Raw genomic sequence first — 26,701 nt, forward strand, 5'->3', positions numbered from 1 at the left:
TGCATTCAAGCGATTCTCCTGTCTCAGCCTCCCGAGCAGCTGGGACTACAGGCATGTGCCACCACACCCAGCTAATTTTGCATTTTTAATAGAGATGGGGTTTCATCATGTTGGCCTGGCTGGTCTTGAACTCCTGACCTCAAGTGATCCACCCGCCTCAGCCTCCCAAAGTGCTGGGATTACAGGCATGAGCCACTGTGCCAAGCCATCTCTTCTTCTTCCTATAAAGCCACCAGTTTCATTCCCTGATAACCCATTAATGCATGAATGAGACTAGTGGCCCTCGTGACCCAATCACCTCTTAAAGAACCGACCTCTCTCAGTACTGTCGCATTTCAGATTAAGTTTCAACAAGAATTTTTGGAGGGGACAATATTCAAACCATAGAAGTTAGTAAAATATCCTAAATAGGTTATAGTCCCTTGGATATAACACACACTTTGCTTGTCTTTTTACTCACCATACCTGTCCCAAAGATGAACTTGATAAATGTTTGAGGAATGAAGAATTCTTTTCCAGCAGCGCGGATGACCATTTGCAATTTAAAATTTTGCCAGCAGATGGCGGAAGAGGGTTAAAATTCGGGGAGCGTAGGGTTCTGAGTCAAGAGAATCAGGCACAATGTACCGTGAGAGGTTGTGAAACGTTCTAGTAACTTTAAAACAATACGTGTAGCAGGGCGCAGTGGCTCACGACTGTAATCCCAGCACTTTGGGAGGCCGAGGCGGGTGGATCACCTGAGGTCAGGAGTTTGAGACCCGCCTGACCAATATGGTGAAACCCTGTCTCTACTAAAATTACAAAAATTAGCATGGTGTGGTGGCGGGCACCTGTAGTCACAGCTACTCAGGAGGCTGAGGCAGGAGAATCACTTGAACACGGGAGGCGGAGGTTGCAGTGAGCTGAGATCATGCCATTGCATTCCAGCCTGGGAGACAGTGCAAGGCTCTGTTTCAAAATAATAATAATAATAAATTTATTAAAAATTAAAATGTGTGAATTAGAATTGTATCAAAACAATTTTTCCTAAAACTTCCAAGAAAAACCTTAGTGGTGTCTTCAGCTCTCCTGCTTCTATGTCTCCAGTTAGTGCTATTTCTTACCCCCTGCAGTTAAGCCTAGCTTCCTGGTGCCTACCTTGGCTTCTGCTACCCCTTGACAGTTCTGCCAGACTTCTCTGCCTTCCTTCTGACTTCACTGCTTTGAAAGGATGTGAGCAAGTAGGTAAATGGGCGCATCCCTTGGAGAGACCCAGGGCTGGAGGCCACCTGTCATCCGTCTTTGCAGTTGTGGATGACTTCACTGGCAGGAGTTCATCTGAGTGGGGCTGGGGCAGTGTTACGGAGCAGAGCTTGTTCCAGGTGCTTCCCATCACCCCAGCAAGTGCCCTTTCACTGTGTCTGCGCCTAGCTAGAACCTGCCTCAGGGGTGAATGCTTGCTTCTCCAGGCTGGGCTGCTGCCAGTCTTGGCACCCTTGATCTTTATCCTCCCCTCCTTGAGCACCTATTCCTCACCCAGGATGGATCGGTCCCAGGAAGAACTTCTGTTTGGAAGGCAGAGCTGTATCTAACCTTGAGCTATTCATCCCTTAAATAAACTGTGATCTTGGGCAAGCCATTCAACCTCTCTGGGCCTCAGGTTGGGCTCCAGGCCCGTCGCACCAGGTAGTACTTTGTCACAGGGCCCTGCATTATTGTTAAAAGTAATGACGGCTGGCCGCGGTGGCTCATGCCCCTGGGCTCCTCACTCTGGGAGGCCGAGGCGAGCAGATCACCTGCCATTGGAAGACCAGCCTGACCAACATGGAGAAACTAAAATTAGCCGGGCATGGTGTTGGGCACCTGTAATCCCAGCTACTCGCGAGGCTGAGGCAGGAGAATCGCTTGAACCCAGGAGGCGGAGGTTGCAGTGAGTGGAGATGGCACCATTGCACTCCATCCTGGGCGACAAGAGGGAAACTCTGTCTCAAAAAAAAAAAAAAAAAAAAAAAAAAAAAGAAAGAAAGAAAAGAAAAGAGGGTTGGCAAAAGCCGCAGTTACTTTTGTACCAATTTAATACAATGCAGAGACGGGTCTGACTCGCCCTTGGATTATATTTGTGAGGGTGCAAGAGTGAAGGGAGAAGAAGGAAGCTCGGGCCCCTCCTGCTGGGGTGGAATGGGCAGGAAAGGGTCTTGTCTCCGAGAATGGGAAGGGGTCATAGAGCAGCTGAGCTCCTGGAGGCCCGTAAGGACCCCATCAAGTGACTAGAGTCAAGAAGAAACAGCAGCAATGACCTCTCCATGACATTTTAGACTTAAACGTGACCCCGTCATAGAAAACACCTGCAACAACAAAAAGTGAAACGCGCCCCAGGGCCTGATTTGCAACAGGTGCCGGTGGGGCCGCCGTGACTCCAAGGCGTCTACACCTTTAGCGACTGCGGGCGTCGTGGGCCCCCCGGCTCTCTGGAGCTTACACCGCGTCCTCGCGACCACCAGCTGATCAGATCCCTTCCGTCACCCCGCAAAGCCTGGATTTTCTTGGGTCCAGGGGGCCTTGTGGGCAGGAACCCAAGACAGGACCCGCTAAGGCTTCCAGGAGGAGGCAGCTAACTTCAGGCTGATATGTTGATCTTGGCCTGACACTGTGGGGCTTTAAGTGGGCTTGGGTCCCGGCGCGGGCTACAGCCCCTGGCCGGGTGAGCGCGGCGGGTCCCGCCCAGGTCTGGCAAGTGGAGCGCAGAGCGCCGACGGCGGCCGTCCCAATCGGGAGTGGTTTAGGACCCGGGGGCGGCTTCCCTGCGCGAGTGTGGAACGCAGAAGTTGAGCTGCGGGGCCGCGGGCAGTGGCAGTCAGGCCTCCCCGCGCGGCGCCGTCTGCAGCCCGGCTCTCCTCCGCGCCCCGACTCGTGCCGCGATGACGCGCTCACTGTTCAAGGGAAACTTTTGGGTAAGTCGCGGGGCCGACAGCGGCTCGCGGGAGGCCAGCGCGGCGGGCGGGCGCCCCAGCTCCGGCGCCACTCAGTGACCCGGCGCCGGGGGGCTCCCCGTGACGGGATCGGGGCTCCAGTCCCCCTGCTCGAGGGGCAGACCGGAGCGGACGCCGGGCTGCTGTTCCTTCTTTGTCCCGACCCGCTACCCCCGAGAGTCCCAGCGGCTAGGACTCCGGGGCCCACCCTCTGCCGCCCGCGCCCTCAGCAGCGCGTGACCCTGAGGACGCAGAGAACTGAGGCACCTTAGAGTGAGAACATCAACCCCTCATCTCACAGGCAAAACGGAGACCCCAAGGGAGGCGAGACCCGTCCAGGAAGAGTCTCTGCCGGCCCCTAGAGCTGAGCCCTGAGAGGTTTTGGGGGGACCTGAGGTGGGGGCTTGTGAGTTTCACCGGGTTGGCAGCAGCAGCTACCCCCCCAACGCCGCCCCCCCACCCCCCACGGGATCGTTTTTTGCTGGCAGCGTGCGGCGTCGAGGCCTTCCCTTTGCTGGAGCTTGCCCTGTCTGACAGCCCTGTTTCCTGAGCCCTCTCCCCAGGCCATTGCCTCAGCCCATCTGTCCAGAACCCACAGCGGGGGCGATGGTGTTGGAGACCCTATGAGCTGGAGGGGTACCACAGCCCGGTAGGGCCAGCCCAGCCTGGAGGGAGCGGGTCTGCCTGTCCCCCTCCTCTTACTCCCCAGGGGCCCCTCAAGGTCCATGCCCCCTCATTCAGAGGAGCTGTCCTCATCCCTTTAAGACAGGAGCAAGAGGCCTCAAGGTTGACCGCAGCTGCCAAGGGGACCGGACTCCTTACGGGGCTCCTGCTTGCCCCCCAGGTAGCTTCACAGCTGCCCAGATGGTTCCTCCACTCCACATGCGCTGCAGGATGGAGAAACCTGGCTGGGGACCTTAGGAACACAGTTTAGACTCTGCCTGAGAGTCCGTTCACTGGAGTTTGTGAGGTTCTCCTGGGGCACTGCACACCCTAGGGTACAGGGTGTCAGGAGCCTCACAGAGGAACCAAGGGTGCCACAGCCAGCTCTCACAGGAGGCCTGGGAGTTTTTCAGGTAGAATGGAGGACTGTGGGGTCCCAGGCCAGGCACTGCAGGAAAAAGGCTCTGTATAATACAAACTGGAGAATGAGATGTTCCTTATTTCTTCCCCAGAAATAAGGAAGTCAGCAGAGGAACTGGTTTGTGGAGAGAGAAGGAGGAGGAAGAGGTGATATTAACCGTATTTACATCAGGCACAGTGGCCTGTAATTCCAGCACTTTGGGAGGCTGAGGTAGGAGGATCGCTTGAGGCCAAGAGTTCGAGACCATGTTGGGCAGCCTAGCGAGACCACTGTCTCTACAAAAAAAAAAAATCTTAAAAATTAGCTGGGCATGGTGGCATGTGCCTGTAGATACAGCTGCTTGGGAGGCTGAGGCAAGAGGATTGCTTGAGGCCAGGAGTTTTAGGCTGCAGTGAGCTATGATCACATCACTGCACTCTAGCCTAGACGACAAAGTGAAACCTTGTCTCAGAAACAACCAAAAAAACCAACCAAACAACACATTCCTTAGTATTTAGCCATAGTTGTAGCACTGGCAAGGCCAAGGCCAGGAGGGTGCTAAGCCCCCACCAGCCTCTGCCCCTCAGCACCATGCCAGGGATGCTGGATATGGGGTGGTCTTAGCAGAGAGGGTGCCAGGGTGAAGAGAGGGTTCCAGGCCGCAGAGTTTGAAGTATTTTAATATCTTCACAGCCAGTACAAACATGTCAGTGAGTACTCTCTAATGTCTGGTGGGTGACATGCTGGGTTTGAGGGGCTGATGGAGATGGCCCCGCCGCTTGGGAAGGATGTCCAGTTTTGAGAGCTCATGGAACAGCACGAAGCCTCTGAGGTGGGCTGTCTGGGTTTGAATCCAGTTCTGCCCCTTACTAGCTAGGTGACCCTGGGCAGCCTGCTTTCACCCCCAGGCCTGTTTTTCCATGTATAAAAATAGGGATAATGTCTCGGTGTGGTGGCTCATGCCTGTAATCCCAGCACTTTGGGAGGATGAGTTGGGCAGATCTTGAGGTCAGGAGTTCGAGACCAGCCTAACCAACATGGAGAAACTCCGTCTTTACTAAAAATACAAAAATTAGCCGGATGCGGTGGTGGGCGCCTGTAATCCCAGCTACTTAGGAGGCTGAGGCAGGAGAATCGCTTGAACCCGGGAGGTGGAGGTTGCAGTGACCCGAGATCGTACTACTGCACTCCAGCCTGGGCGACAGAGCAAGACTCTGTCTCAAAAAAAAAAAAAAAAAATGGGGATAATAACAGTGTCTACTCCATAGAACTGTTGTGAGGATTAAACTTGAGAGTTTAGTACAGTGCTTGACACACAGAGAGCACCTATAGCTGCCAGCTGTTATTATCAGCAGCAGAGATGATAAGTAAAAGAAGTGAGTGATGGTTATTCAAGGAGAAAGTGAAGAGATTGGAAGACCACAAAGAAGCATTCTTAGTGAATGCCTCTATTGATGGAGGAGGAGAAATGGGACAGAGAAATAGAGGAAGGGATGAAGGGATACATCCAGGAAAGAGCCATCACAGGTCAAAGAGGGGGATATTCCAAGTAAGGTGAGAGGACCATAGTCAAACATGTTTGTACATGTTCCTGAAAAGGTATGAGTCAACACGCACTTCATAAATAAATGTGTGTTTTTTTTTTTTCACTCTATCACCCAGGCTGGAGTGCAGTGGCATGATCTTGGCTTACTGCAACCTCTGCCTCCCAGGTTCAAGCGATTCTCCTGCCTCAGCCTCCTGAGTAGCTGGGATTATAGGCATGTGTCACCATGCCTGGGCTAATTTTTTTTGTATTTTTTTAGTAGAGACAGGGTTTCACAGTGCTGGCCAGGCTGGTCTTGAACTCCTGACCTTGTGATCCGCCCACCTTGGCCTCCCAAAGTGCTGGGATTGCAGGCATGAGCCACCACATCTGGCCAAATAAATGTATTTAAATACTCCATGAAAATGTTTATTTAAATAAACCTTCAATGAATCTGCTTCGAAAGGAAATAATCAGTGTTTAAAATTGGGATTGGAGCTGGCATGCACCTGTAGTCCCAGGTACTGAGGAGGCTGAGGCAGTAGGATTGCTTGAGGCCAGCTTGGGCAACACAGCAAGACCCTTTCTCTAAAACATTTAAAAATACATGAATTTGCATGCTATTGGTACACACCTGTGTGTTGTTTCTCTCCCTCTCTTCCCTGTGTATACCTTCTCTGTGGCGCTTTGGTTAAGCAGTGCTGTATAATTTTTCTTGATTAACTTTGATTGTACCTTGTCTGAATAAGACAGTGATGATGATTTCCACAGATCCAGGGAAACAGCCAGGCCACAATGAGAACAATTCCAGTTTTGGGGACAGTCAGACAGCAGTATCCTTCAGATATGAGTGTGCACAGGCGACAGTAGAACCTGTTCTGGAAGGGGTGGATGAAAGCAGTGTTTTCTCACCCCTGGGGATTTCCAGGCTCCTCACTTGGGTGTGAGGTCCAGATTGTCCCTGAACCCTCTGTAGATACTTATTTTTCCTGGGCCTTCCGGATTCCCAAGGCTCTTGGTGTAGACCGGCTTCCCAGTTGCTGTTTCAGCAACCTTGTTCCTGTAGTGGGCAGGGCCTCTCTCTGCCTGGAGATTGACTAGGGTGAGTCTTGGGGCTGTCTGAACTGGCTAATTGCCCTGCTGTCAACACAGGGCTGTCTCTCTCATCCAAACCTTTGACCAGATTGCAATCTCGTCGTTCCGGAGCCTTAGCAGAGATGTTGCATCTGGCTTTGCTAAACGGCTTTTCTCTACAGCTTTTCTCTCTTCAGTCATCTCTTGGTATCTACAGGGGATTGGTTCTAGGACTCCCTTGCAGGTACCAAAATTCATGGACACTCAAGTCCTTTCTTTTCTTTTTTCTTTTTCAATATAGAGATCAGGTCTTGCTGTGTTGGCCAGGCCGGCTTCAACTCCTGGCCTCAAGCTATCCTCTTGCCTGGGCCTCCCAAAGTGCTGGGATAAGAGGTGTGAGCCATTGTGCCTGGCCTCAGGTTCTTTCTATAAAATGGTGTAGTATTGAGCACACCACATGGGGTTTGCCGCCGGAGCTGTCTCCGGTCGGTGTCCAGTTTGATTTTGAGTCTAGGTTGGAGTTGGAACCGTGGAGATGCGAAAGGAAACCCCGCCTCCCCTAGTGCTCCCGGCGGCCTGGGAGTGGAACCTTCCCCCTAGTGCGCCAGCTTGCGTGGAACTGCAGTTGGAGGCTGCGCGGTAAGGGTCCGATGGGGTGCTTCTCCTCGGGGCCTCCAGCTTGAGTGGCCGCTGCTGGGCTGGCTCCCTCTGGGTTTTTAAGGACCCTGTGCTGCCCCCAACAAAGGCTTCCACTCCGCCGGAGTCCAAACGGAGACTGGAGTGGCTGACCTCACTTGGGCTGGGGAGAGAGGTATTGTAGCGGCCCCCGATTCAGGTGTGGTTGAATTGTGGAAACTGGATGAGAATGAGACAGTTATGAGACAAGTATGAGCATGATGACATTGTGTCTACAGTCAGCGTCCTGAGCTCTGCCACACAAGCCGTCAGTGGTAGTAAAGACTTCTGCATCAAGGTTTGGGACCTTGCTCAGCAGATGGTACTGAATTCATACCGAGCTCATGCTGAGCAGGTCACCCATGTTGCTGCTTCTCCCCACGACGATTCTGTGTTTCTTTCATGCAGTGAGGACAATAAAATTTTATTTGGGATACCCGCTGTCCCAAGCCAGCGTCACGGATTGGCTGCAGTGCCTCTGGCTGCCTTCCTACCTCCCTGGCTTGGCATCCTCAGCAAAGTGAAGTCTTTGTCTTTGGTGATGAAAATGGGATGGTCTCCCTTGTCGACACCAAGAGCACAAGCTGTGTCCCGACCTCAGCTGTCCACTCCCGGTGTGTCACTGGGCTGCTGTTCTCCCCACACAGTGTTCCTTTCCTGGCCTCTCTCAGTGAAGACTTCTCACTTGCGGTGCTGGACTCCAGCCTTGCTGAGGTGTCTAGAAGCGGAGCCCACAGAGACTTTGAAGAGTTGCTACTTGGTCCCCGCTCAATCACTCGCTGTTTACCGCAGTGGGCTGGGACCATCAGGTCGTCCACCACATTGTGCCCACAGAACCTCTCCCAGCCCTTGGACCTGCGAGTGTTGCTGAATAGATTGGATTTAAGACAAAAAGCAAGTCTCCCATGAGTGTCCACTTCTTTGCCCTGCCCCCTCAACTTGTGAGTCAACACAGGAGCCTTCTATAGTATGCTGTTACTAGGTTTCTGCCATTAATAGGCATCATCTCTCAGCCTGAGGGAGGCTGGATTCTGGGATCCTGTAGTTACAGGGAGGAAAAGCTTTCTTAAAAATGGACATGTACGTGCGTCTGAGCATGTGTGTAGAGCTGTAGTTTTTGGTGGTGGCAGGAAGAAAAAATCCATCCTACACCTTCCCTAAGCACTGCTTATCCCTCACCACCAAAAACAGTTGACAAAAGGACTTTATGCTTCCCATGTAGCTGTCTATGAGAAATTGGCCATGTCTGGGTGGGTTATGGATGTGGGTATCCCTCAGTTCTCGGAAGCAGCTCTTATGCTTCTCATAGAGATGGGATTGATTTTACGTTTTTATAGTGCTTAACTCACTATTATGAGAAATTCTTCCAGTCACAAAAATCCAGCCAAGTTCACTTTGAGGAAGAAGCAGGACTTGGTATGGTTTTACACAACTCCTTGCAATTAAACTGAATTGGAAATCCATTTTCTGGCTGAATAAAAAGTTTGGCTTGCCACTCCCATCGCCCCGGCTTTCCAGTGGTGGGGCATATACAGATATTAGAAAGGAGTGTTTTTCTGTCATAGATGCCATGGGGGAAAATTTGGGGATGAAGGATAGCTTAAAGGCATTTCAATTAAGTTAGAAGACTGACACAGACTATTGAGAAATCTTTGCCACTTTTCCCACCCCAAAATAGCCTGGGGCCTGACATCTTCTGCCCTGGGCTCCTTTCTCTTGATGTGAAAAGTCTGAATGCAATACTTGTAGACTTTTAAGGTTTTAAAATCCAACATCAGGAAGAAAATCAGAAATACTGGTTGGTGAAATAAAGAGTTTAGGCATTGTTGGCCTTTCTTGAAATAAATAAATAAATAAAATGGTGTAATATTTACGTACAACCTGCATACATCTTCCTGTATACTTTTTTTTTTTTTTTTTTTTGAGACAGAGTCTTGCTCTGTCTCCCAGGCTGGAGTGCAGTGGCCTGATCTCAGCTCACTGCAGCCTCCACTTCCAGGTTCAAGTGATTCTCCTGCCTCAGCCTCCCGAGTAGCTGGGACTACAGGCGTGTGCCACCACACCCAGCTAATTTTTATATTTTTAGTAGAGACAGGGTTTCACCATTTTGGCCAGGATGATCTGATCTTGTGATCCACCTGCCTTGGCCTCCTAAACTGCTGGGATTACAGGCATGAGCCATCATGCCCGGCCTCTGTATACTTTAAATAATCTCCAGATTGCCTGTAATACCTAATACAATGTTAATGCTCTGTAAATAGTTGTTTACACTATATTTTTATTTGTATTTTTAATTGTTAGGTTGTTATTTTTTAATTTTTGGAATATTTTTCATCTGTGGTTGGCTGACTCCATGGATACAGATATGGAGAGCTGACTGTACAGTGCTCTAGATAAATATAGGAGTCTGGTTTAAAAAAAATAAAGAATGCAGGTTAACATAACAGATTCTCCATGCTGACCCCATAGTGTATTTTGTACAATGTTAGGTTGTAATTTTTAAATACTCTCTTGGATTTTATGAAAAGAAAAACTTCAGACTAGTTAAATTTAGCAGAGTTTATCTGAGCAAAGAAACTATTCATGAATCAGGCAGCATCCTGAACCGGTAAAGGTTCAGAGAGCTCCACCCAGCAAAGGTGGACAGGCAGTACTTAGAGACAGAAAAAGGAGGTGACACAGAAATAGCCTGATTGGTTACAGCCGGGTGGTTGCCTTATTTGGACTTGTCTGGGCAATCTGCAGCCTGGGATTGGCTGAAAGCTCAGCTGTTATGATTGGCAGAGACCTAACTACTTGTTACAAGAATATACTCTTAGTTAGGTTACAGTTTGTTTACATACTAAGTTAGGTTGAAGCTTGCTATTTATGGAGGCAGCTTTAGGCCAAATTTACTTTGACAATCTGGTCCCTAGAAACACACCAGGAGGGCTACTTCCTATTGTCTTGCCTGGTACAAAAGGCAAGATAGAGTCATGAACAATTACCCTCTCTCCCATACATTCTTCCTAGAGCAGCTGGAGGGAGCTGGCTTTAAAATAATTGTCAAAAACCTTTTATCTTGTTTATCTTGAACATTTAATAAGAGAGCCATAGGACTTGTCTGTTAAAGAAAATAAAAAATTCTATTATAATACATAAACATGTGACATGAATTCATTGGTAAGATTTTAAAAAATAAATACATAAAAAAATGCATTAAATGGCCAGGTGTGGTGGCTCACACCTGTAATCCCAGCACTTTGGGAGGCCAAGGCAGGTGGATCACCTGAGGTCAGGAGTTTGAGACTAGCCTGGCCAACATAGTGAAATCCTGTCTCTACTAAAAATACAAAAATTAGCTGGGCATGGTTGGTGGATGCCTCTAATCCCAGCTACTCAGGAGGCTAAGGCATGAGAATCGCTTGAACCTGGGAGGCGGAGGTTGCAGTGAGCCGAGATTGTGCCACTGCACTCCAGCCTGGGCAACAAGAGTGAGACTCCATCTCAAAAAAAAACAAACAAACAAACAAACAAAAAAACTGAATTCTTCAAGTATCTATTTCTGGAAACTCAAGACAGAACTCATCATTGCCCAGCCATTTTACAATGTTTCTCTAATAAGATCACTCTTTCCTTTTCTGCAGTGATAATTTCCTGCCTTTTCCACTCAAGCCTCCATTCCCTCCCACATTCTCGCCGTGTTTTGGTGATCTTGCCTGTACTCCATTGAGAAACCAGACAGCAGGGCTGGGGCATGGTGGCTCACACCTGTAATTCCAGCATTTTGAGAGACTGTGGCGGGTGGATGACCTGAGGTCAGCAGTTCTATACCAGCCTGGCCATCATGGTAAAAACCCATCTCTACTAAAAAGAAAATACAAAAATTAGCCAGGTATGGTGGCGTGTGCCTGTAGTCCCAGCTATTTGGGAGGCTGAAGCAGGAGAATCACTTGAATTTGGGAGGTGGTGGTTGCAGTGAGCCGAGATTGTGCCACTGCACTCCAGCCTGGGCAACAGAGTGAGACTCTGTCTCAAAAAGAAAAAAAGAAAAGAAAAAAGAAACCAGAGCAGCTGGTGAAAGCTTACTTACCTTCTGTATAAGTAGGATTCAGTTTGGCTGCAAGTAAAAGAGAAAAACCCAAGAAAACAGTGGCCTAGACAAGGAAGAGGTTTATTCCTCTCTCATCTACAAGCCCCTAGTTGGTCATACCAGAGCTAGCATGGCTGCCCTTGGGGTGAGGACCCACACTTCTGCCTGCTTACTCCAGTGGTACCTGATTCAATGGCTGGCACATGACAGATTCTCAGTAATACCTGCTGAATGCCTGAAAAAGGCATTAAACAACAGGAGGAAAAACGTTTGATATGTAGAACCAGGATGATTTCCTAACGACAGGGCATATTCTCAGTGCTCCCAATATCTAAGGGTGCTAGTTTCACTCTATCTGTCATAGCTATTGTCTTTTTTTCTGCTCATTTAATAAGCAAAACTTGGTGCCATATTCAATTTTCATTTGCGTTTTTATCACCAGGGAGAGTGCACATTTGGTTATTGTCGTACATTTCCTCTTTTACCAATGTTTTTTTTTCTTCCTTGTGCTTTCCTTATAAATTTATATGTGTATTTAAAAATATATATTCTTGTATATATACACATACGTGTGTGTGTGTGTGTGTGTGTGTGTAATTCACACGTTCTAACATCCAGTATAGGCATGACACAAAAAGAGGCAATCCTCAGGCCCTCAAGCTTTTACACTGGACATTCCTGGGTTTGATTTCCAGTTCAGCTTCTTTCAGGCCGAGGAATGTATGTGTCCTTGTTCAAATTGCTCAGCTTTTCTAAGCTTTGCATCCTCATCTATAAGATGATATGTGTGTATGGATTTTGAAAACACTGTATGCAGTCAAGTTTATCGATCTGATGATTTGTGATTTCACCTATTACACATCAAGGTTTTCTACAGTCTGAGTTTTACTCAATATGTGTCTTTCTATTGGGTGCTGTGGCTCATGCCTGTAATCCTAGCATTTTGGGAGGCCAAGGTGGAAAAATTGCTTGAGTCCAGGAGTTCAAGACCAGCCTGGACAATATAGTGAGACACTGTCTCTACAAGAAAATTGTTAAAAATTAGCCGAACATGGTGGCTAATACCTGTAATCTCAGATACTCAGGAGGCTGACGCAGAAGGATCGCTTGAGTCCATGCGGTTGAAGCTGCAGTGAGCCATGATTGCACCACTGCACTGCAACTGGATGACAGAGCAAGACTCCCTCTTACTAAAACATTTGTCTTTTGAGTATGAGGGCTTATGTATTGACATTTGCAGAAGTCAGAGACCTGTGTGGACGTGCAAAATGAGGAGAAAGTGGATTCCTGCCCTCAGGGTCCTGCATTCTTGTTACGGAAGCAAACAAAGATATAGGACACTGATGGGAAACAGACTGACCTACTCTTCTTCAGTCTAAAAAGAGTGCTTTGCCAGGGCAGGATTCTGGGATAAGTCTGGCTGGGTGGGTGCGATGGGGTCCCAGTCCTTGAAGAATGCTAAAATGGCACCAGGTATGCAACAAGATGGGGAAATCATTGTTTCCAGAATACCTCTCAGGGAGGGGATGGTGTGGCACAAGGCTGGAATGAAGACTTGAATAAGCTGCTCAGAGTGGGGAGACTGAGACCCCATCCCTGCCTGAAGTGCATGCCCTCTAAGGGGCAGGAGCCTATCTAACTTCTGAGCTTAGTTGTACTGAGTGAGGCATGCAAACCGAACTGCCAGGGAAAGCTGTCTTTATGGCATGTCTTCTGTACACTTGCCCTTTGGTGCTCAGTCTCTGCTTCTATTTGAACATTGCTATTTAAAGAATAGCTGTTGGAAGTGATAGTTTCATAAGTGGCCACAAATATTCGAAAACCCTAGAAATATGGGCATCTAAGTCCCTTCACTGCTCCAAACCTTGGTGGCCCCCACTCTTAGAACCTGCTCTGAGTCATTACTACCAAATACAGATATTGTTTTCTCTGTCCCAGGAGATCCAGATCCTGTCCTACAAGACCTGAACTAGGGATTCCAAAAGACCTAAGCTCTCAGGAATAAAAAGTATTGACTCAGGCCTTTGTCAGCGTTTCCGCAGATGGCCAGATGTGGGCACTGTTGATTTGTCCTGTGGGCTGTCTGTCTCAAGCTCAGGCCCCCTCATCTACCAGTCTTATGTTAGGGCCTAACTATTTAATCACCTGTCCGTAAGAGTGGTTGAACCTTGACTGTGACCAGCCATAGCCCAGGGCCACTGCCTTGGCTGGCAGGCCTCTCCCTGGCTGACACAGACTGGTATTGCCTTTCCCTGGGCAATGTGGGCAGGAAGTTTATGGACAAGGGACCTTGATACTCCTGCCAGGTCCCCTGAATCTCCATCTCATCTGTTCTCTTTGACTTAGAGTTGTTATTTCTCAGTGCAAAGCAGCGCCATTTTGCTCATAAACTTCACTTATAATTTTTTTTTCTTTTGTTGAAACGGAGTCTTGCTCCATCATCCAGGCTGGAGTACAGTGGCGTGATCTAGGCTCCCTGCACCCCCCGCCTCCCAGGTTCAAATGATTCTCTGCCTCAGCCTCCAGAGTAGCTGGGATTACAGACATGTGCTACCATGCCTGGCTAGTTTTTGCATTATTAGTAGAGATGGGATTTTACCATGTTGGCCAGTTTGGTCTTGAACTCCTGACCTCAAGTGATCTGCCCACCTTGCCCTCCCAAAGTGCTGGGATTATAGGTGTGAGCTTCTATGCCCAGCCTCATGTATGATTTTTATTAATGTGTATCTATTGGTGCTTTCCGTATCTCTTATCTGCTAACCACTGACTGTTAGTCATCTCTGCTGTTTTTTACATGTCATTGTCAGTTAGTAATGTAATACTGATGTCAGGGATAGAGTACCATAGACTACAAGGCACCTGCCTGTGAGCACGTGGCCCTTCCCTGCAGAAACTAAGTGGAAAGGACCAAGGCCAAAGGGCTCAGCAAGTTATTATAGAAGCCTGTCTGTTCTCAGAGGGCAAAGAAACGAGTCCTCTGGGTGGAGCTTCAGATGGGGAAACTGGAAGCCTGGAAAGACTAGCTAGCACCTCCCCCACCATGTAAAGTCTGAGTTTAGAAAGACTGCAGCCATTTAGAGGGAATTGTGATTGATTCTGAGAGAACAGGAAATGGAGAGGGAAAGGCCACCAGCCAATAGCAGCCACAGCCCTCCTACCCTTGCTGGGAGTCATTTGGGGTCTACACGCTATTGTACTCAGACTAAATGAGTGACTTGCCCAAAGCCACCCAGCTAGCCACTCTGGACTTGAGCTTCCTGTTGTGCGGTGAGGATAATCATATCTGGCAAGCCCAATTTTAGGACTACAATGTGTTTCAAATGATAAAGTAAGTCATAGTTGTGTTAAGGAGGTGGAATTGTGGGCAATGTGTTAGTATGTCCACAGAATAGTATCTTTGCAGTTGAATTTTTAAAAATTTAGATAATGAATGAAAATGATAAGTGGAAATCGCTTTCAAAAATTTAAGAGATTGTAGTGAAATACCATAGTGAAATAGAGTCCTTAATCCCTAGAAATTATGATTTCAAACAAGCACCAGGAAAGATATTTGAAATATAATAATATTATAAAGACATTTAAATGATGATTTAAAACAACAGGAAAGACCCTTGTAATATTAAGTTTAAAAGAAAGTTACTACAACAATTTGGAAAATAAAACCTCATTTTTATTTATTTACTTATTTATAAGAGACAGCGTTTCACTCTTGTTTTATTTATTTATTTATTTTTTGAGACAGAGTTTCACTCTTGTTACCCAGGCTGGAGTGCAATGGCATGATCTCGGCTCACCGCAACCTCTGCGTCCTGGGTTCAGGCAATTCTCCTGCCTCAGCCTCCTGAGTAGCTGGGATTACAGGCACGCACCACCATGCCCAGCTGATTTTTTGTATTTTTAATAGGGACGGGGTTTCGCCATGTTGACCAGGATGGTCTCGATCTCTTGACCTCGTGATCCACCCGCCTCGGCCTCCCAAAGTACTGGGATTACAGGCGTGAGCCACCGCGCCCGGCCTTATTTTATTTTTATTTATTTATTTATTTGTAAGAGACGGAGTTTCACTCCTGTTGCCTGGGCTGGAGTGCAATGGCACAATCTCGGCTCACCCCAACCTCTGCCTCTGGGGTTCAAGCAATTCTTCTGCCTCAGCCTCCCAAGTAGCTGGGATTACAGGCATGCACCACCACACCTGGCTAATTTTATTTTATTTTTCGTATTTTTAGTAGAGATGGGATTTCACCGTGTTGGTCAGGCTGTTCTCAAACTCCTGACCTCAGGTGATCCACCTGCCTTGGCCTCCCAAAGTGCTGGTAATTACAAGTGTGAGTCACCGCCCCCAAGCTAGACCTCATTTTTATTTAAAAAAATATAAAGACAGTCATATGTCACTAGGAAAATGTCTGAGAGTTACATAGCAATTATTAACTATTGTTTTCTCTGGAATTTTAAACAATTTGAAAAATATTATTTTCTTTTTGCTTATCTATACTTAAAACTTTTCTATAATAAAATAAATATAACTTTTAAAATAAAGAATTAAGACCCGGCATGGTGTCTTATGCCTGTAATCCCAGCACTTTGGGAAGCTGAGGTGGGCAGATCACTTGAGTTCAGGAGTTCCAGACCAGCCTGGCCAACATGGCGAAACTGTGTCTCTACTAAGAATACAAAAGTTAGTTGGACATGGTTGGGGGGCATCTGTAATCCCAGTTACTCAGTAGGCTGAGGCAGGAGAATTACTTGACCCTGGGAGGCAGAGGTTATAGTGAGCCAAGATAGTGCCACTCCACTCCAGTCTGGGTGACAGAGTGAGGCTCTGCCTTGAAAAAAAAAATATAAGGACCAGCCTGGCCATCATGTTGAAACCCTGTCTCCACTAAAAATATAAAAATTAGCTGGGTGTGGTGGTGCGTGGCTGTAATCCCAGCTACTCAGGAGGCTGAGGCAGGACAATCGTTTGAACCAGGAGGTGGTGGTTGCAGTGAGTCTAGAACACACCACTACACTCCAGCCTGGGCGACAGAGGGAGACCCTATATCAAAAAAAAAAAAAAAAAAAAAAAAAAAAAAAAAAAAAAAAAAAAAAAGAAAGGATTTTCCTCCTAAAGTATTAAAAGAAGAGCAAGTATACCTGTTCAGACCATAGAATAAAAACCAAACCTGCACTTTGTACCCAAACCCAGATGGAAGCGGACCAGCCTCCCAGGCAGGGTCCTGGGTCCTGGGTCCTGGGTCCTGGCCACCTGCCTGTGACAAGGCCACAACCTTTTCCTTGAGGGCACAGAGGGTCCCACCCTGCTGGTGACAGACCTGCCTACTAACAATTATCCCGCAGGTAGGCCTCTCCTCAGCACCCACACCTTTCAGCAGAGAACCCCCTGTGAATTCCATGAGCCATTTGTTTTTCATTTTTATTGGTACCTTAAAAAAGTAGGAATGTAACACATGCTTATTGTAAAATAACAAAACAATACAGATGTATATATAGAGTAAAAATCTATAAAAGTCCCTCTTTTAGCCTTCACATCCCAACCTCCAGGGATAAATTACTCATAGAAAAAGTTTTTTTTTTTTTTTTTAATTAACATTAAACATTTTCAATTAACTTGCAATTTCTTGGGATAAAGAGGTTAGCCAAGGTTTCCCAGTAGCAGTTGTGAAATGCATCCCAGCTTTCACTTCTGCAGGGATGTGGTTAGGTCTTCAAAGTTATATGGTGTCATAAGCCTTCAAGATTTGTTACACTTTGCTTATCTGCCTCAGCTAGAGGATAGGTCAACATTGTATTGTGATAGGAATGTGACATAGTAGTCAAGAGCTGTTTGGAATTTCTATGGGTTGGGCCCAAACGTTGTGCTCGGAGTGAGAAGGAACACAAGTCAGCTGGTGAAGCAATATTGGACATTCCCCTGGGTTTGACCTATTTCAAGTTCCTAGCTCCTAGTTCTATATTTGCTTTTGACAGTAGTGGAAGCACACTTGTTGTTTGTCCTGGCTTGCTGTCTTGGCTTTGCTATTTAGGCTTCTGAGGTTTGGTGTCTCTGTTCCTCTGGTCCCATATTTGGGGACCTAGTTTCAGTTTTGGGTATAGCCACTTCCTGGCACTTACCTGCCTCCCCATTCCTGTCTTGGGCATGCCTGTGGTCCTCAGGGAATGCCATAAATCAGGAGAAGACCTGTGGGGTCTACATTTCATACGTCTTGGACACATCACTGATTTCACCCTGTAATATGATGCATCACTAATTTCACCGTGTGATAGATGCGGTGGTTCACCTCTCAGGGATAGCCAACAGAACTTCAACTTGTTTTTTATTAACTGGAAAAGTCTGAACATTAGCTTTAGTAAAACACTCAGAAGTGGTTGAATGTTTATAAATGAAACACCTTCTTCAATTATCAGATTTTCTCTTTCAATGGAATTGTGAATTGAATTTCTCATGTCCCCAGGGGTTTGGGGTTTTTCTGTGACTTGTATCATGTTGATGTTTAGATAGGTAATGTTGGACATTAATCAACTTTCTGAACATTGAAATCTACTGACTCTTATGCCTTCTGTGTTAAATTTCCAGGGATAATGGTCTTTCGAAAAGCCATGACCTCAACATACATAATAGAAAATAACCTGTGTTGTTTTCAGTTTTATGTTCAATTTTTTTTTTTTTTTTTTTTTTTTGAGACAGAGTTTCGCTCTCATTACCCAGGCTGGAGTGCAATGGCGCGATCTCGGCTCACCGCAGCCTCCGCCTCCTGTGTTCAGGCAATTCTCCTGCCTCAGCCTCCTGAGTAGCTGGGATTACAGGCACGTGCCACCATGCCCAGCTAATTTTTGTATTTTTAGTAGAGACGGGGTTTCACCATGTTGACCAGGATGGTCTCGATCTCTTGACCTCGTGATCCACCCGCCTCGGCCTCCCAAAGTGCTGGGATTACAGGCGTGAGCCACCGCGCCCGGCCAATTTTTTTTTTTTTTTTCTTGAGACAGGGTCTTGCTCTGTCACCCAGGCTGGAGTGCAGAGGCTGTGATCTTGGCTCACTTCAACCTCCACCTCCCGGGATCAAGCAATTCTCCCACCTCAGCCTCCTGTGTAGCTGGGATTACAGACCGCCCATCACTGCACCCAGCTAATTTTGTATTTTTGGTAGAAACAAGGTTTTACCATGTTGCCTAGGCTGGTCTTGAACTCCTGTCCTCAAGTGATCCTCCTGCCTTGGCCTCCCAAAGTGCTAGGATTACAGGTGTGAGCCACTGCACTCGGCTTTATGTTCAATTTTTGTTGTATGAATCCAAACAGGCTGGGTGTGGTGTCTCATGCCTGTAATCCCAGCTCTTTGGGAGGCTGAGGCAGGTGGATCACAGAGGCAGGTGGATTATGAAGTCAGAGTTCAAGACCAGCCTGGCCAACATGGTGAAACCCTGTCTCTACTAAAAAATACAAAAAATTAGCTGGTGTGGTGATGGGTGCTTATAATCCCAGCTACATGGGAGGCTGAGTCAGGAGAATGGCTTGAACCTAGGAGGTGGAGGGTGCAGTTAGCTGAGATTGTGCCACTGCACTCCAGCCTGAGTGACAGAGTGAGACTCCATCTCAAAGAAAAAAAAAAGAATCCAAACAGTTCAGATAGAGAGGTTGTCACTAGTACGTGTATGGTGTGTCCCTTTCTTTTCTCTGCAGTTACGTATAATAGACCTGTACATGAACAAGTATGGGCTCATTTATTATGGGCTCATATTTGTAACTTTCATTTTTCTCCTAACAATATATTGTGTCTTATTATGTTTTATTCTAATATCTATTCAGTTTTGCATCATGTGATTGTACATAATTTATGTAAATGACCTTCATTGCTGAATATTTAGGTTGCTTCCAATTCTTTGTTACTATAATTTTTATTTATTTTATGTTTTTGAGAAAGGGTCTTATTCTGTCGCTCAAGCTGGAGTGTATTGTGCAATGATAGCTCACTGCAGCCTTGACCTCCCACCTTAGCATTCCAGGTAGCTGGGACCACAAGTGCGTGCCACCATGCCTGGCAAATTTTAAAAATTTTTTGTAGAGATGGGGTTTTGCCATGTTTCCCAAGCTTGTGTTGAACTCCTGGGCTAACGTGACCCACACACGTTGGCCTCCCAAAGTGTTGGAGTTATGGGCATGCATGAACCACTGTACTTGGCCAATTTTTGATTATTATGATGCTGCACTGAACATCTTGGTGTATGAATCTTTCCACTTTTGTGTAGTTATTTCTGTAGGATAAACTCACCATCAAAGGCTCTACATACTTAAAATTTTAATGGATAGTCCTAATTTCCTCCTCAAAAGGTTATGCCAATGTTCAATCCTGCCAGTAGAATTTAACAGTAACTTGCCAAAATTGGAAATTTTCAACCTTTCCTAATTTGATGGGTGAAAAATTATATCCTATTTATTTGCATATATTTGATTATTAATGTTTATTCTCTTATTTAAACATTGCTTATTGGCTGTTTGTTTTTCTTTTTAGAGTGTTGCCTGTTTATATGTCTTACCCACTTGAGAAAATTTGTTGTTCATTTTTTTGCGTTTGTTTTTTGAGACAACATATCGCTCTGTTGCCAGGATAGAGTGCAGTGGCGTGATCTCGGCTCACTGCAACCTCCGCCTCCAGGTTCAAGTGATTCTCGTCCTCAGCCTCTCAAGTAGATGGTATCACAGGCATGCACTACCACACCCAGCTGATTTTTGTATTTTTAGTAGAGATGAAGTTTCACCAGGTTGACCAAGATGGTCTCCTTCTCCTGACCTCATTCGTGATTCACTTACCTCGGCCCCCAAAGTGCTGGGATTAAAGGTGTGAGCCACCTCACCCAGCCGGTTGTTCATTTTTATAGGATTGATTTTTAGGGCTAATTATGCACATTAATCTTTGATTAAATATTATTGCTCTTTCCCCCCCTATTTGTCATGTCTTTTTACATGGTTTGAATGTCATTATTTTAAACTTTTATTTTAACTTCAGGGGTACAAGTGCAGGTTTGTTACATAGGTAACAAACTTGTGTCATGGGCTTTTTTGTATAGAGTATTTCATCACTCAGGTATTAAGTCTAGTACCATTAGTCATTTCTTGTGATCATCTCTCTCCTCCCACTCTCCACCCTCCAAAAGGCCCTAGTGTTGCTCCCCTTTACGTGTCCATGTGTTCTCATCATTTAGCTCCCACTTGTAAATAAGAACATGTGGTATTTGATTTTCTGTTCTTGTGTTAGTTGGCTATTATGTTGAATTTCAATGTTTTTCATTAAAGAAATTTAGATTTACTCTTGTAAATATATTAGAAAGAATTCCTATATGCTCTTCACTTGGAATCCTCAAAAGTTAACAATTATTTTAAATTCTCTCCCTCTCTCTCTCTTCACACACACACACACACACACACACACACACACACACACACACACATTTTTTGGAACCATTTGGAAGTAAAGAAGTAAGCATTATTTCCCTTTATCCACAAATATTTCAACGTGTATTTTCTAAATATAAGAATTTTTTTTTTTTGGAGTTGGAGTCTCACTTTGTTGCTTAGGCTGGAGTGCAGTGGCATGATCTGGACTCACTGCAACCCCCACCTCCCTGGTTCAAGCAGTTCTCCTGCCTCATCCTCCTGAGTAGCTGGGGTTACAAGCGTGCACCACCACGCCTGGCTAATTTTTGTATTTTTAATAGAGATGAGGTTTCACCATGTTGGCAAGACTGCTCTCAAACTCCTGACCTCATGATCTGCCCGCCTCAGCCTCCCAAAGTGTTGGGATTATAGGCGTGAGCCACCATGCCTGGCCAATATAAGGATATTTTCTTATTACACAATCACAATCCATTGACAAATCAGGAAATGACGTCATATAATTCTATTAGCTAATATGTAGACCCTACTTAAATTTCCCCAGTTGTTCCAGTAATTTCCTTTCCAGCCAAAGAAGAAAACATTTTCCATTCAGGATTCCACATGGCATTTAGCTGCCAGGTCCCCCCGTCTGTTTTAACCTGGAGTAGTTCCTCAGTCTCTCTGTGTCTTTACGACTTTAGCATTTTTGAAGAGTACAGGAGAGTTACTTTGTAGGATGTGCCCGGATCTGAGTTTGCCTGTTTCCTGATGATTAGGTTCAGGCCATGTGTTTTGGCAGGAACATGGCAGTGTTCCTCATGTCCCTTTGACATCTCTCCCACTGCATTACACCCTTCCCAGGTAGCCACTGATCTGCTTTCTGTCACTATAGATTAGTTGCATTTTCTAGAATTTGTATAATTGGAACACAGTAGGTACTTTTGTTTGCTTGGCTTCTTTCACTTACACTTATTTTGAGATTTATGCATGTTGATGTATGTATTAATAGCTTATTCCTTTCTATTAGTGAATAGTATTCTATTTTATGGACATATCACTGTTTATCCATAGATTGTTTTTTTTGTTTTGTTTTGTATTGAGACAGGGTCTCACTCTGTCGCCCAGGCTGGAGTGCAGTGGCACAATCACAGCTCATCGCAACTTCCACCTTCTGACTCAAGCCATCCTCCTACCTCAGCCTCCTGAGTAGCTGGGACTATAAGCCTGTGCCATCACGACTGGCTAATTTTTGTATTTTTTGTAGATATAGGGTTTAGCCACATTGCCCAGGCTCGTCTTGAATGCCTAGACTCAAGCAATCTGCCTGCCTCGGCCTCCTAGAGTGCTGGGATTACAGGTGTGATCCATCGTGGTCAGCCTGGGCTTATTAATGGACATTTGGGTTGTTTTAAGTATTTGGCTATTACAAATTGAGCTGCTGTGAACGTTCATGTATAAATCTTTGTATGGTGGTTTTCTAATTCTATCTATGTAATAAAACTGGCATTCTGCTGTAAGGAACTCTCCGCTTCCCGCCATGTTAGCCTGGGTTCATGGATTCTTATTTTATTTAATGCATTATAATATGTTACCATTTTTTTTTGAGGTGTAGTCTCACTCTGTTACCCAGGCTGGAGTACAATGGCACGATCTCGGCTCACTGCAACCTCTGCCTCCTGGTGAATCAAGCTATTCTCCTGCCTCAGCCTCCCAAGTAACTGGGATTGCAGGTGTGTGCCACCATGCCCAGCTAATTTTTGTATTTTTAGTATAGAATAGGTTTTACCATGTTGGTTAGGCTGGTCTCAAACTCCTGACCTCAAGTGATCTGCCCACCTCGGCCTCAAAGTGCTGGGATTACAGGCATGAGCCACCATGCCCGACCATTACCATCATTATTAATCTTGATGTCCAAATTGTTCTACATTTGGACAGTGGGGAGCTCCTTTAAACTGGATCCTATTTCCTTTTGATATATACTCATCATTCTTTGAGCACTTCCTTGCTAACTGGCACAAGATGTTACAGACTTAGTAGGTAATTTTCCTGCCCCGGTTCTGGAAACTGCCATTTCTCCAAAAAGTCCTGGTTCCATTAAGCAGTGAAATATTTAGAAACTAAGATTTGTGCTCTAGGTAAGCTTGCTGCCATTTGTATGTTTCCAGGATTTCCCAACAGACAGAGGTAGGAAATACATTTATGCGTAATGATACCTCCGATTCCATTTCAGTGCCATAGGGTTTATTCTAGACTTCCTTCACTTGTAGTTTTCATTCCCTTCTCATGGTGTGCTGACAGATGTTTAACACCGGCTGTCCAGTGGATAAAAAACCTGATAGGCAATGTTTGCCAGCATTCATGGTATAAAAGCTCCCTTCCATGGTCAGTTTCAAGCTGATATTAATGAATGGAGAATTAGAAAGAGATGTGTAATAATTGGTTCTCACTAAGTAAGCCAGCTCTAGCATGCCACTGTTCCTTTTTCTGTGAGAAACCTGCCTCCCATTATCCACAATAAGCAGTTTCAGAATTGCTAACCATACTATTATGAAAAGCAAGCTAGAGTTCAATATTTGTACTTATTTTTTTTTTTATCTTTGGCTAGGAGTACATAGTCAAAATAGAATGTTGAAAATCACTTAGGTTGGCTGGGCACAGTGGCAGATCATTTAAATTTAAAAAGAAATTCCAGAATTTTTATTTTAACTGGGATTGGTTTATTTTATTTTATTTTAATTTTTTAATTTTTTTAAGAGGTGGGGTCTCACTATGTTGACTAGGCTGGAATGCAGTGGCTATTCACAGGCCTGATCCCACTACTGATCAGCACGGGAGTTTTGACCTGCTCTGTTTCTGAGCTGAGCCAGTTCACCCCTCCTTAGGCAATCTGGTGGTCCTCCGCTCCCGAGAGGTCACCATATTGATACCGAATTTAGTGTGGACACCCGATTGGCATAGCACACTACAGCCCAGAACTCCTGGACTCAAGCGATCCTCCAGTCTCAGCCTCCCGAGTGGCTGGGACTATGGGCATGCACCACCGCGCCTGTCTAACTAGGATTGTTTTAACTTTCTAGATTTATTTGGGTAGAATTGAATCTTTCCAACATTGGATTTTGCCATCTTCATCTAGGACTTATTTCTAGGCTGTATTGAGGCCTTCCTCTGTGTTCTTTGGCAATGTTTGGTAGTGTTGCTTCAAAAGACTCATTTCTAGGCTGCTCTGCCTATGGAGTAGCCATTCTTTTATTCCTTTACTTTCCTAAGAAACTTGTTTTCACTTAAAAAAAAAAAAACTTATTTCTAGGCATTTTCAAGATTTTCTTGATATTTTGAATAGGATCTTTGTCTTTTAAATTACGTTTTAAGAGGTTCTTGTTGACATATAAGAAGGCTGTTGCATTTTTGTATATTTTATTCCCAGTTTTTTACTTTAATCTCTGGTTTTCTAAGTAGGTGCTTGTATTAACAATTTCTGATATTTTGATCTCTGTCTGTAGTGAGAAGTTGGGAAAGGCATTGCCCAGGAAGTGGAGGGCATTTAGAGGGCCTCAGAGCTATGCTGACCCTTTTTTTCTTTACCTTTTTACTGCGGAAACTTTGAAGACTGCTGGGGACAGTGCCCTTTGCTGTTCTGGTTTTCATGCCCATGTTAGGCGCCTGATACGGGTGGAGTCCTCGAATTAGCTGCGGCCTTGGCACAAATGTCAGAACCAGCTGCTCTGCTTCCTCCTGGAGTAGGGCAGGCCACTGGCTGGGTTCCCAGCGACTTCCAAACACCCTGCTGATTTCTCCGAAGCAGCTCCAGTTTCAGCCCCTGCTGATGGAAAACTTGGGGCTTAAGTTCTAGGATTTTGTTGGAAAAGTTTGTGTACTTCCTTCTCTGTCTTGTCTAGGCTGGAATACTGTCTTCTGACCTTTGTCTATCTAGTCCTGTCTGCTTTTTCTATTACAGAAATTCCTACAAATCTCTGGTTTCCTCACTGGGCTCTTTCCTGTTTTCTATTGTTGCTGTGGATTATGTGTTATTTCAGTGTGGCTTGGAAACAGATGTGGGATAAACGAAAGAGTTTGAGTTGCCATTAAGGAATGGAGGTAGGGAGAAAGACTTCAGATTATAAGCACAGAATAAGTAAACTGTCGAAAGTTTAGAAAATGTAGAAAAGTGCTAAGAAGAAAATTACTTTCAGTATTTGGTACATATTCTTCTAGTCTTTATTTTTTTTTTCTAATGTGTTCTTGGGTTGCACACTTCCTCAGTTTCTACTTTCACTTAACTTATTTTGAATCGAGTGGAGTTGCCTTTTTAAATGACCTGCTGACTCTAGAGTAGGGACATTTAGACATGTGAAAATGTCCAGTGTGGATCTAGCCTAGATGACGCTGAGGATTTTCAAGGGTTGTAGGAAGTGAGGTGGGCAGATTGTGGGTTTGTAGAATATCACCGAAGCAGGTACTGGGGTGGAATTTCATGCTGGTTTGCACTGTTCACTACTATTATTTAAGGAGGTTGCAGGACACAACCATTATAGTGACTTTGACCTTAGGAGAACATGACTCAACATACTGATGTGCTAATAGTTGTTTTCATATCTATTGCTAAGGTGTATCTGACATTTCTCCACCTGCTTCCCAGATGAAAACACACACATTTTTGAATAACAGGCTACATTTATTTCACCATTGTTTGTTTCAGTGAAAATATTCACATGATCCCAAAACATCCTTTTTTGCTAACGGGCCTGGTCTTGAAAAATTCAAATGTGTCTTCCTTCATTCTTTTAATTCTTGAAGCAGTTGACAAACTCAAAGCATGTGATCTCCTTTAATCCTTTCAATAATCCCCATTTTACAGTCTAGTAAATTAACAGTAAGAGAGATTGAGCCTTTAGCTCAAAGTCACATAGCAGCTTGTGCGGCGTGAACCTGAGAGCATCATGTTATGAAGAAATGGGGTGCTTGGTGATTCGCGGGATCAGAAATTTCAATGTAGAAAACAGAGCGGAGCGGGAAATCAGCAAGATGAAGCCCTCTCCCGCTCCCAGGCACCCCTCTACCAATAGCGTCCTGCAAAAGCAGATGGCTGTCAACCCAGAAATTAAGGGAGAGATTGCTCGTAAAGATGACAAACTACTGTCGTTTCTAAAAGATGTGTATGTTGATTCCAAAGATCCTGTGTCTTCCGTGCAGGTAAAAGCTGCTGAAACACAAGAGCCAGAGGAATTCAGATTGCCAAAAGACCAAGACTTTGATATGATAAATATTAAGAGTGTCCCCAAAGGCAAAATTTCTATTGTGGAAGCATTGACACTTCTCAATAATCATAAACTTTATCCAGAAACATGGACTGCTGAGAAAATAGCACAAGAGTACCTTATAGAACAGAAAGATGTGAATTCCCTTCTTAAATATTTTGTTTACTTTTGAAGTCAAAGTCTTCTCTCCTGAAGACAAGAAAGCGATAGAACCAAAATGAAGAAAATCACAAAAATTTCCTATGTGTACTCCTCATCTTTCATCCTGTATATTTTCTCATTTTTTCCATATTATGTTAATTACCAAGTGTTTAATGCTTTTATTGTGAGAACATACTCTGAATGTTTATTGAGCTCCCTGACTTTTCAAGATTGCCATAGCATGTATTTTGTTTTCTTTTAATTTTGTTTAGGAATATTTCATGTGTACATGTCAGCATGACTATCAGCACATCTGTACCTTTATTATAAGTAAAAGAATTAATGTGTTGTTTTAGGCACATCATGCCAACTTTTAAATTGGTCATACGACCCCTTGGGAAATGTCCTGAATCCCTCATTTAAGTTTTACTTTCCATGTTAAGTGTTTAGTTCATTCTTCATATGTGACAGTGAAAATAAAAGCTTTCCTGACTCTTAAAAAAAAAAAAAAAGTCACATAGCATGTGAATGGTAGAATCGGCACTCAAACTGAAGTGTGGCATGAAAGCCTGGGTGTT

The 26,701-nt window shown here is 45.1% G+C and overlaps 1 protein-coding gene and 2 pseudogenes across 2 annotated transcripts in view; all 3 read left to right on the top strand.

Moving 5' to 3' along the window:
* The first annotated feature begins 2,779 nt into the window (after positions 1–2,779).
* The window catches only part of PSTPIP2 (proline-serine-threonine phosphatase interacting protein 2), a 104,088-nt gene continuing 80,166 nt past the window's right edge, over positions 2,780–26,701 (top strand). The window contains exon 1 of the mRNA XM_032245249.1: positions 2,780–2,930. Coding sequence (XP_032101140.1) covers positions 2,898–2,930 — 33 coding nt within the window. The 5' untranslated portion in view covers positions 2,780–2,897. The remainder of the gene's footprint in view (positions 2,931–26,701) is intronic.
* On the top strand, positions 7,000–9,113 carry LOC116528130 (annotated as a pseudogene). The gene has a single exon (XR_004258869.1). The product of XR_004258869.1 is annotated as a methylosome protein 50-like (transcript).
* Positions 25,652–26,555, top strand: LOC116528132 (annotated as a pseudogene).

The sequence above is a fragment of the Sapajus apella genome, unplaced genomic scaffold, assembly GCF_009761245.1.
Source record: "Sapajus apella isolate SASKATOON/1434 unplaced genomic scaffold, GSC_monkey_1.0 scaffold57, whole genome shotgun sequence".
Lineage (NCBI taxonomy): Eukaryota > Metazoa > Chordata > Mammalia > Primates > Cebidae > Sapajus > Sapajus apella.